The sequence below is a fragment of the Ovis aries genome, chromosome 9 (assembly GCF_016772045.2).
Source record: "Ovis aries strain OAR_USU_Benz2616 breed Rambouillet chromosome 9, ARS-UI_Ramb_v3.0, whole genome shotgun sequence".
In the NCBI taxonomy this organism is placed as follows: Eukaryota; Metazoa; Chordata; class Mammalia; order Artiodactyla; family Bovidae; genus Ovis; species Ovis aries.
Window position 1 is genome coordinate 78,020,966 of NC_056062.1, and position 12,609 is coordinate 78,033,574.

General features: G+C 36.2%; 1 protein-coding gene across 30 annotated transcripts in view; it reads right to left on the minus strand.

The window, feature by feature from the left end:
• VPS13B (vacuolar protein sorting 13 homolog B) overlaps positions 1 to 12,609 on the minus strand; it is a 784,482-nt gene that overhangs the window by 641,167 nt on the left and 130,706 nt on the right. For all 30 annotated transcript variants that reach the window (XR_006060874.2, XM_060393910.1, XM_042254441.2 and 27 more), the window contains exon 17: positions 3,392 to 3,573. Coding sequence is in view for 29 of the 30 variants with exons in the window: in XM_060393910.1 (XP_060249893.1) it covers positions 3,392 to 3,573 (182 nt within the window). In the remaining variant the exon portion in view is untranslated. The remainder of the gene's footprint in view (positions 1 to 3,391; positions 3,574 to 12,609) is intronic.

Sequence of the window (12,609 nt, forward strand, 5' to 3'; positions counted from 1 at the left end):
ATATGAATGGCAATGACAAAATGTTTTAGTCCCTTAGGGCTGCTATCAGAAATTTATTTCTTTCAGTTCTGGAGACAGAAAGTCCAAAATCAGTCTGCCAGCATGGTCAGGGTCTGGTGAGAACCACCTCCTGCTCCAGACCACCTACTTCTTCATCTGTCCTCAGATGATAGCAGGGTTAAGGGAGCTACTCTCTGGCCTCCTTTAATATGGACACTGATCTCATAACTACACTCTCACGATCCAATCAACCCCCAAAGGCTCCACACTTCCTAAGGCCATGACAATGGCATTAGAAATTCAACATATGAATTTTGGTGGGACACAAACATTCAGACCACAACTCATAATTCAAGCCAGTTAAACAGTCATCAATTTAAAACATTTTTTAACAAGATAAAATTCATGTAACATAAAATTCATCCTTTTAAAGTGTACAATTAAGAGGAATTTACCATATTCACAAGAGTGAAAACTTCACCACTATCTACTTCAAGAACATTTTCATCAATCCAGAAGAAACTCATGAAGTCATTCCCCATCCTTCCTTTCCCCAGGCTCTGGCAACCTTTAATCTACTACTTCTTTCTGCGGATCCACCTATTCTAAGCATTTCATGAAACTAGAATCAAAATATGAGATTTTTTGCATTTGGCTTCTTCTAATTAGCGTTAATATTTTCAAGGTTCATCCACATAAGATAATGAAGTATCAGTACCTCATTCCTTTTTATGTCTAATAATATTTCATTGTAAAGATATAACATATTTTGCTTATCCTTTCACCAGTAAGAGACATTTGTACTGTTTCCACCTTTTGGCTGTTAAGAATAATGCTATGTTATCTCCATTACATGTGGAATTTTAAAAGGTCAAATTCATAGAAGCAGAGGGCGGAATACTGTTTACCAGGAGTACGGAAGTGGGGGAAATGAGAGATATTGATCAAAGAATACAAAGATGCAGTTCTATACAACGAGTAAATTCTAGAAATCTAAAGTACAGCATGATGATTTTAGTTAATAATACTATATCATATACTGGAAATTTGTTAAGAGTAAATTTCAGGTGCTCTCATCATAGGGAAAAAAAATGGTGAGAAGGTTTGTTACCTTGACTGGTAATCATTTCACTAAATATGTAAAAAAATCATGCTTCATACCTTAAATATATAAAATGGTTAAAAAATAAATACTTTTGGGATTTCCTGGGTGGTCCAGTGGTTAAGACTCTATGCTTTCACTTCAAGGGGCATGGGTTCGATCCCTGGTTGGGGAACTAGGATTCCACATACTGTGCAGCATAAAGAAAAACAATTTTTTTAATTTTTAATAAAAATAAAACAAATCAATAAACACTTCTGCAAGCAAAAAAGGAAAAGAGAATAATGCTATGAATTCATGTATAAGATGTTATGTAAATATGTGTTTTCAATTCTCAGCTAGGAGTAAAACTGCGGGGTTATATCCCCGATGGCGCTAGAGATAAAGAACCCATCTGCCAATGCAGGAGACCTAAGAGACCGGGTTTGATCCCTGAGTCCGGAGATCCCCTCGAGGAGGGCATGGCAACCCACTTCAGTATTCTTGCCTGGAGAATCTCCATGGACAAAGGAGCCTGGTGGATTACAGTCCATAGGGGTGCACTGAGTCGGACACGACTGAAGCAACTTAGCATGCACACATATTAACTCTACATTTAACTTTTTGAAGAACAAATTGTTTTTCAAAGCAGTATCAGTTATTTTGTAAGTTAATAATTCAGTAAGAGGATACAAATTTCAAACAATTATACAGAGGAAAATCAAATGAGAAAAATAGCATTTTTTAAAAACAGTACGGTAACTAAAACAGTATACAAGGAAATGAAACAGTAAGATGATAGAAACAAAGACAAAAAAATACAATCACAAGTATAAATGAATTGAATTTACCAGCAAAAAGGCAGATTATACAATTTGATCTAAAATATCTAGTCCTATGCTATTTTCAAATATATACCTAAAGCATAAAAATATAGATAAGTTTTAAGTAAAATAATGAAAATAGAAGTATAGCAAAAACCAACCAAAGATAAAACAATTGTAACTATCTTAATATGATAAAAATATATAATTCAAAAGACTAAGAAACAGAGTCACTACATTTAATAAAAGAATCAAATTAAAAAGAGAACATAAATATGGATATGTGTATAGGTATATATACACATAAAAAGATCTGCACACTATCTCAGGGGATTTAGAGAATTCAAAACCCTTTCATAAGCTAAGAACTTCTAAACAAATGAAACATCAGTCCTATAATCTCTTTAGAGAATACTAAAAACCTGACAAAGAACAACCATAAAACTTTGCATTAGGCAATGGCTATATCAAATTTTTAAAAGGCTCTAATTAAACTGCATCTTTTAAGAATTTAAAACACTCCTATAGTAAGGTCTGACCTTAAAACCTTAAAAAGCATTGTATAACAACAACAAACCAAATTTATTTTAATAAATAATGTATAAAATAAAAATAACATTTTAAGCATAACTACACAATAAAAATACATCCTTCTTTTATGTTACCAACAAAAGTAACATTATTTGAGCTGATACAATGTAAAAGAAGCAAGCCTTCTATAAGTTTTCCTATTTACATATAAAATGAGTGATAAGATGAAGATAATATACTGGCATCAAAGTAAATTTTTAATTTTCAGTAGTTCATTCATTCAGGGTGTAAGACTCAAGGTTTTCACATAAATAAAATAAATAACTTGTTTACCAAATACTAAAATAACTACAATTAAGAATTTTTTTCCAGCACCTCGGTTTCAGTTCCCTGAATCATAGAGCAAATGGCCACTGGCTACCTATTTTACATATTGTAATATAACAACCTAGTGGGGAGGGATGGGGAGGAAGGTGAGAGGGAGGTTCAAGAGGGAGGGGGCATATGTATACCTATGATTGATTCACGTTGATGTTTGGCAGAAGCCAACACAGTTCTGTAAAGCAATTATCTTTCGGTTAAAAAATAAATTTAAAATAAAATTTAAAAAGGAATTTTATTCCACTCTACCAGCATAATCAAATATATTATATTTATAATTGACTTTAATCATTTCAAATATACACACTGATCCCCTCAAAAGTTGTCCAAGAATCTGTACAAGGACTTGGTAAAAAATAATCTCTTGCAACTACAAAGTATATCTACAAGTTGATGGCAGAAAACAAATGACTTAACTCATATCTTGGATTTCCCACAGGAACTATATATACCTGCTTTCACAGAAATACACTTCAATTTAAGTTGATCATGCTATCAAATGAATTTGAATGATAAAATTAGTCACTTCTAATAAGAGTTTTCCATAGACTTGTCAAGAAGACGGTGTTCTTACCTACAGTCTGGAAAACTTCATTCATCAAAGCTTCATTAACTGCTAAAGAGCTGACATTTCCACTATGAGACCAACTTTGATATATCGCTTGAAGCAGAAGTGTCTGAGCTCTTGTAGCTTGAATTGTGAGATTTGGAAGCTCAAAAATGCCTTCAGTTATAGCAATCTGAGATCTTTTGGTCCTGCATAAGAAAACAGAAAGCATAACAATGTATTAAGTCATAGTTATAAAAAAAACAACATATAAAATAAAGATGCAAGACAAAAAAGGTATCCAGGGACATTATTTTAATTAGAGTTCCATCAACGAGAAATGCAGTTCTACTAACTTTATTTTAGAACCTGTAACAATAATAAAAAATACAAACTAGAATAATGTCCACACACATATATACTACTCGAGCATTATACTTTAATCAAGTCAATCATCAAAAATAAAAATAATACTAATTAATACTTAAAATAGGATTTACTAGTAGATCTGCCTTATTCTCTTTTCTTAAATTTACTTTCTGCACAATTTGGAAAGGTTACTTCTCCCCTTCAAACCCACTACTTTGTTCTCTGTATCTGTGTGTCTGCTGCTTTTTTCTTTTTTTTTCTTATTACATTCACTAGTTTGTTGTATTTTTTTTAGATTCCACATATAAATGATACCATACAGCATTTGTCTTTGACTTATTTCAGTTGGCATAAAATCTTTCAAGTCTATCCACATTGTTACAAACAGCAAAATTTCATTCTTTTCCACAGCTGAGTAGTATTCCACTGTGTGTATATACACACACCGCATCTTCTTTATCCATTCATCTGTAGATGGACACTTGTTTCTATATCTTGGCAACTGCAAATAATGCTGCTTACGAACACTAGAGTACATTATCTTTTCAAATTAGTGTTTCTATTTTTTTTTTAACATTTACCCAGGAGTTGAACTGCTAGATCATATGATAGCTCTGTTTTTAGCTTTTTGAGAGATCTCCACACTGTTTTCCACAGCGGCTGCACCAATTTACATTTACTAAACCAAATTCAATAAAATTAAAAGGAATGAAATCATATAGAACATATGTGCAGATTACACTGGAATTAAACTATAAACTAATAAAAGTATCTGTTAAATCCTCAGATATTTAGATATTAAAAACATAAAATACACTGAGGAATAGAGCACATGAAATTGAGAAAGTCACACAGAACTTTTGCAAAAGTATAAAATGATTTTAGAAAAGGACATTGATATGACTGTCTGAAAAGGATAACCTAAAATATACATAATTGATACTCCTAGAGAAAACAACGAATAGAGAAAAAAGCGCTATGGGCATTCATTTTAATAAAGAAACATGGAGGCACCAGGACTTCTCCAGAACTTCCCTTCTACAAAATTCCCTAACCTGTCCACTACAGACTAGTAAAAACAATCAGTGTATGGGGGCTACCTAACCATAAGACTATAAAGGGGTTTTAAGCAATACTCCATACTGATGAGACACTGGCAGTCTCATGTTAATTGGTTACTTTTACATTTTTCAGGCAGGCTTTTTTTTTTTTAAGTCTCTGCAGACACTATTCTATTTGTTTTTTTGGTTGCACTGTGCAGCATATGGGATCTTGGTTTCCCAACCAGGTATCAAACCCATGTCTCTTGCATTGAAAGCACAGATTCTTAACCACAAGACCACCAAAGAACACTTCCAGAAATGCTTCTAATTTCAGTCATCTTTAAAGTCAATGGGCTCCTTTTCTAGCCATTGGTATTGCAGCTAAGAACCATCTTGCTATTAATAATAAACTTAACATCCTTGAAAGTTAAGACTGGATTTTTACTTTGCAGTTCTAGCGTTGTAAAAAAAAACAAAAAGAGCTACAATGCTACTATCACTTTGACTGTTTAGGTCTCATGTTAAGCCTAGCTGGTATTCAAGCTTCATGGTAAAGCTGTTCTCTAGAAAAATCTATAAAATCAACATAAATTTATTAAATGCCTATGTATAGCAGTCAGGCACTACCTACTTAGGAAGTATCCCAGGTGGCGCTAGAGGTAAAGAACCCACATACAATGCAGGAGCCATAAGAGACGCAGGTTTGATCCCTCGATTGGGAAGATTCCCTGAAGAAGAGCAATGCAACCCACTCCAGTATTCTTGCCTGGAGAATCACACTGACAGAGGAGCCTGGCGAACTACAGTCCATGCAGTCACAAAGACTAGGACATGACTGAGGCAAGTTAGTACTAGCCATTTTAAAACATCAATGAACAAAAGAAAGAACAATAAAATAAAATCCCAGGGTCCTCATTTTAATGGGGATAGGAAATATATTTTAAAAATCAATCAATAAACATAAACAAATGATATAAGGAAGTTAGAAGACAAATGCCCTCAGAAATAGGAAAAGAAGAGCACAGAACAGGATCTACTGAAGAGGGAGCAATTTCATATACAGTGGGTAGTTGTGGCTCAGCTGGTGAGGAATCTGCCTGCAATGCGGGAGACCTGGGTTTGATCCCTGGGTTGGGAAGATCCCCTGGAGAAGGGAAAGGCTACCCACTCCAGTATTCTGGCCTGGAGAATCCCATGGACTGTATAGTCCATGCAGTCACAAAGAGTCGGACATGACTGAGCGACTTTCACACACACAGTGTAGATCTTATTAAAAGGAAAGGTTTAATTCCAAGCAAAACTTCAGCAGACTAGAAGAAGGTAAGTGACAGTTGGGTGGGTATTTCTGGAGAGTGATTTAGGCAGAATTAGTGATTTAGGTAGAATCCTAAGGACAGAGGAGCCTATCAGGCTACAGTCCATGGGGTCACAAAGAGTTGGACATGACTTAGTGACTACACAATGAAAATAACATATTCATCCCTGCCCAATCGACCACAGAAACTATAGTTAAAATCAATCATGTGCTTTATCCCTCAGTCATGAGCAACTTTGTAAGCTTAATAGACACAATGTTCTCTGCTAGTAATTGAAGACACAGGCACTATCTTTACACAAAGAATTCAGAATCCAGTTGTGAGACAATAAACCAGTAATTAGAATTTAACAAAATAAATGCTATAACAATGCTGAAAACAAGTTCCTGTGAGATACACTAAAATGATTGAGGGAAAAGTGCAGCTGTTATATTTAAGTTGAATCCTGAAGAAAAAATATGAATCATTTTAAGAGAAAAAATTATAAATTCATTAAAGAAAAAAGATACCTCAATTCAAAAATGGTACAAAGATATAAACAACAAACTCACAGAATGTGAAAATAGAAATGATCCATAAACATGAAAAGATTCTTGAGCCTAATCAGTAAAAAGGGAAATTCAAATTAAGACAACGTATGACTTTCAGGCTTCCCTGATGGCTCAGCAGTAAAGAATCTGCCTACAATGCAGAAGACATGGGTTTGACCCCTGGAGGGGAAGATTCTCTGGAGAAGGAAATGGCAATCCATTTCAGTATTCATGCCTGGAAAATGCCATGGACAGAAGAGCCTGGTGGGCTACAGTCCATGGGTCACAAAAGACTCAGATACAACTCAGCGTCTAACCAACAACAAATGATTCTTTTAACCTATCGGTCTAACAAGCCTCCCAGCCTCTAATTCACCTTTCAAGAATCTATCTGAAAAGAATTTTCACATGAGTCTGCAATATTTACATAATGACAGTGTCAGCAGCTTATTTACGTAGCCTCAACCTGAGAAAATCTCACTGAACAAATTTTGATACAATGACTTGATGCAAAACTACTCAGATAGGGTTTTGCTGGTGGCTCAGTGGTATAAAGAATCCATCTGCCAATGGAGGAGACACGGGTTCAATCATTGGTAGGGGTAGATCCATCTGCCTCGGAGCAACTAAGCCCACACACCACAAATATTGAGCCTGTGCTCCAGAGCCCAGGAACTGCAACTACTGAGCCCTAGTGCTGCAGCTACTGAAGACTGTGCACCTAGAGCCTATGCTCCTCAACAAGAGAGGCCATTGCAATGAGAAGTCTGCACGCCGCAACTAGAGGAGCCCCTGCTCGCCACAGCCAGAGAAAAGCCCACACAGCAACTGATGACCCAGCACAGCCAAAACTAATTGTTACAAAAATTCTCAGATAGTTAAAAAAAAGAGAGAGAGATAGATGAAACTACTGAAATGAAAGGAGATGCTGAAATACCGCAAAAGCATACATAGTTGCATTATGATTCCATGTAACAGCAGGAAGTGGTGGGTTACCCACACATAAAAATATGTCTGCATTGTTTATATGTTGAAAGAAAAAATTCTCCATAGAACTATTGATAATGTTCATTCCTGGGAGATGATAACAGAGGATGACTTTACATGATCTTTTCCCTATGCAAATATCTGTATTCTTTTGCTTGGTTCTTTGAGAAACATATATCATTATTTTTTCAAAAAATTCTGACTGCAATACTTCAAGAATGGACTATGGAAATCACAAACTATACCAAAATGAATTAATTTCATTAAACATTTTTAAAATGAGAGGGTAAGACATGAGCATTACCAATGTATCAAACTATCTCCACTCTGACTCAACATTGAATTACCAGATAATTTCTTACTTTCTCACAAACTTCACTTTTAAGTCAGATAGAGAAAGACAAATATATGATATATCACTTAACACCCGGAATCTAAAGAAGTCATACAAATAAACTTATAAGATAGAAACAGACTCATAGACATACCAAAAAATTCATGGTTGCCAAAGGGGAAGGAGGGATAAATGGGGAATTTGAGGTTACATACTTCTATATGTAAGACAGATAAACAACAAGGAACTATTGCACAGGGAACTATATTCAACACCTTATTCTATAATGGAAAAAAAATCTGAAAAAGAATATATACAGATATACATATGCAACTGAATCATTGTGCTATACACCTGAACCACTGTAAATTAACTGTATCTCAATTAAAAACATTTTAAATTAAAAAAAGAAGACAGAAAAGTTCATTTTAAAACTTCCAAAAGTGAAATGGTATCATCAAAAATGGCAGAGTAAGGTACACCGAAAGTTTGATGGTGGTAGTTTAGTCACTAAGTTGTGTCTGACTCCTGCGATCCCGTGAACTATAGCCTGTCAAGCTCCTCTGTCCATGGGATTCTCCAGGCAAGATACTGGAGTGGGTAGCCATTTCCTTCTCCAGGGGATCTTCCTGACCCAGGAATCAAACCCAGGTCTCCTGCATTGCAGGCAGATGATTTATCAACTGAAGCAACAAAAAAGCTGGCAATACTGTCAAAAATCAACTTTTTCAGAACTTGAGAAACTAACAAAACCTGTAACAAACAGGAGATCACATAATCAAAAAATTTTTTTTCATTTTAAACAACTCAATTTCAGTAGGAACAGTAAGTTCTACAGTATTTTTATTTACCTATGTTACCTCCTCTGGTCCCCAGCTCTGCAGTGATACCAAATAGCTCTTATCCCCAGTTAACAGATAACAAAGCAAAAAAAGATCTTACACAAGAAACTGTGGTTGGTTGTTCTGACCGGTCTGGTAGCTTACCTAGAGGATCAACGCAGAGAGCCTACTTTCTCTCTCTTAATTCAGAACTCTCCCAAAACTAAAGCAACTACCCAAGGGCATTTGTAGAAAACATTTACAGGCAATTGTACTGCACTAGTCCTTGCTGCCTGGGATAACTGATAATAGAAAAGGCAACAACAACAACAAAAAAAGACTAGCCAAAATCTTAGAAAGCAAGCCAGGGAAATGATGCTTTTGGGAATACAAACATTGAAAAGCTCAGGCACCTTTCTGGGAATAAGGAAGGCCATACACATGCTCTGGCCTCCTTGATAGCTCAATTGGTAAAGAATCCGCCTACAATGCAGGAAACCCGGTTCGATTCCTGGGTTGGGAAAACACGCTGGAGAAGGGAATGGCTACCCACTCCAATGTTCTTGAGCTTCCCTGGCGGCTCAGCTGGTAAAGAACCTGCCTGTAATGTGGGAGACCTGGGTTCAATCCCTGGGTTGGGAAGATCCCCTGGAGAAGAGAATGGCTATCCACTCCAGTATCCTGGCCTGGAGAATTCCATGGACTGTATAGTCCACGGGATCACAAAGAGTCGGACACGACTGAGCGACTTTCGCTACCATGCTCAGGCTATGCACCTGCAGAGGAAAGACAAGAGAAAGGCCCTAAGCTCTCACTTCTGGTTGACTTTCAGGGTCTTCACAACAAAAAGTGGCAGAGTTGAAAACTGCCTGGTTGAGCTTCGAAGGCATTCCTCACAAGAAACCATGGAGGCTAGAGGGCAGTGGCACAAAATATTCAAAGTGCTGAAAGAAAAAACTGCTAGTTAATAATTATATTTCTGACTTAGCTATCCTTCAAAATGAAGTAGGAATCTCCCAAGGAAAATCCAGGACCAAAGTCTTCACTCCTGAATTCTACCAACATGCAAAGAAAAAAGTATCTATCCTTTTCAAATTTGGGGGAAAAAAATAGGAGAGAATCCTTCCCAATTTTTTCTATAACATCAGTAATACCCTGATACCACAGCCAGACAAAGACAAGAAAACTACACTAATATCCCTTGTGACCATAAATGCAAAAACTTCAGTAAAATACCAGTAAATAAAATCTGGAAAAATATTAAAAGCATTATATGCCATAACAACTGAAACTTAGCCCAGAAATAAAAGAATGGCTCACGAACTCAATGCAATACATACTTATAGAAAGAAGAGGGGCGAAAACACGTCTATCACAACTGACAGAGGAAAAAAGTATCTGACAAAATCCAACACTCTTTCATAATATAAAACATTCAACATGCTAAAGAGAAATTCCTCTACATGACATGGGACATTTATGAAAAACACACAACTAACAGCTTAACAGTGGTGAAAGTCTGAAAGCTTGCACTCCAAGATGAGGAAGAAGTCAAGTATTTTTCACCTGTCATTCTAACTATTCAACACTGCAGTAAGGGTTCCAGCCACAAACTCGGCAAGAAAAAAATTTGAAGACATTCAGATTGTAAAAATAAAAGTAAAACTATCACAGATGACATGATCTTATACACTGAAAACCATCCCCATACACACCAACTACTGGAGCTAAAATCAAGTTCAACTAAATTGCAAGGTACAAAATAAATAAATAAATAAATAAAAATTGCAAGGTACGAGGTAACTATACAGAAATCAAGTAGTCTACCCATACACACTTAAAATGGCAACCCACTCCAGTGTTCTTGCCTGGGAAATTCCATGGATGGAGCAGCCTGGTGGGCTATAGTCCATGGGGTCGTGAAGAGTCGGAACACAACTAAGTGACTAAACAACAAGACATTTAAAATGAACAATCTGAAAAGGAAATTAAAATAATTCCATACATAACAGTAACAAAAAGAATAAATACTTAAGAATAAGTATTTTACCAAAGAAGTGTAAGACTTTTACAATGAAAACTACAAAGCACTGTTGAATAAATTCAAGAAGAAATCTAAATAAATGAAAAGACATTTCACACTGATGGACTGGAAAATTTAATACTGTTAACTGACAGTACTCTCCAAATTACTCAATAGATTCCATATGATCCCTATCAAAATCCTATCTATTTTGAATAAATGATTAAACTAATCCTAAAATTCATATGGATTTACAAGGAACCATGTATAACCAAAACAATCCTGAAAAAGAAAAACAAAGTTGGAAGACTCACATTTCAAAACTTACTACAAGGTACACTTATCAAATATGCATATACATATAAATCAGTGTACTAGCACTGAAACTCTACGAATAAACCCATACATCTATGATCAATGGACTTCTGATAAAAGGTCAAGACCAATCCGTGGGGAATTAATAGTCTTTTTAACAAAAGGTTTTAGAACAATCAAATATCAAAATATCAGAGAATGAATTTGGACCCCTACTTCCCACCATATACGAAAACTAACCCAAAATTGATCAAAAAGCTAAAACCATAAAACTTCTAGAAGTGTAATTCATCATAATCATGGATTAGAGAACAAATTCTTAAATACAATATCAAAAGTGAAAGCAATAAAAGGAAAAACAGATAAGGACTTCATCAAATTTCAAAACTTTTGTGTATCAAAGTAAAATATCCAAAACCTGAAAACACAACACACAAAATGGGGGAAAACATCTGCAAATCATATATCTAAGAAGGTCTAGTATCTGGAATGTGCAAAGAACTCCCACAACCCAACAGCAAAAAAAGATAAACAGCCCAATTAAAAATGGACAGTCATTTCTCTGAAGAAATTACAAAACTGGCCAATAAGCACTTAAAAAATGTTCAACATTATTCAACATGAATAAAAAATATTCAACATCAATACCACACAGAGGGACTTCCCAGTGGTCCAGTGGTTCAGTTCAGTTGCTCAGTCGTGTCCCACTCTTTGCGACCCCATGAATCGCAGCACGCCACGCCTCCCTATCCATCACCAACTCCCGGAGTTCACTCAGACTCACGTCCATCGAGTCGGTGATGCCATCCAGCCATCTCATCCTCAGTCGTCCCCTTCTCCTCCCGCCCCCAATCCCTTCCAGCATCAGAGTCTTTTCCAATGAGTCAACTCTTCACATGAGGTGGCCAAAGTACTGGAGTTTCAGCTTTAGCATCATTCCTTCCAAAGAAATCCCAGGGTTGATCTCCTTCAGAATGGGCTGGTTGGACCTCCTTGCAGTCCAAGGGACTCTCAAGAGTCTTCTCCAACACCACGGTTCAAAAGCATCAATTCTTCGGCGCTCAGCCTTCTTCACAGTCCAACTCTCACATCCATACATGACCACTGGAAAAACCATAGCCTTGACTAGACGGACCTTAGTCAGCAAAGTAATGTCTCTGCTTTTGAATATGCTATCTAGGTTGGTCATAACTTTCCTTCCAAGGAGTAAGTATCTTTTAATTTCATGGCTGCAGTCACCATCTGCAGTGATTCTGGAGCCCCCAAAATAAAGTCTGACACGGTTTCCACTGTTTCCCCATCTATTTCCCATGAAGTGATGGGACCGGATGCCATGATCTTCGTTTTCTGAATGTTCAGCTTTAAGCCAACTTTTTCGTTCTCCTCTTTCACTTTCATCAAGAGGCTTTTAGTTCCTCTTTACTTTCTGCCATAAGGGTGGTGTCATCAGCATATCTGAGGTTATTGATATTTCTCCCAGCAATCTTGATTTCAGCTTATGTTTCTT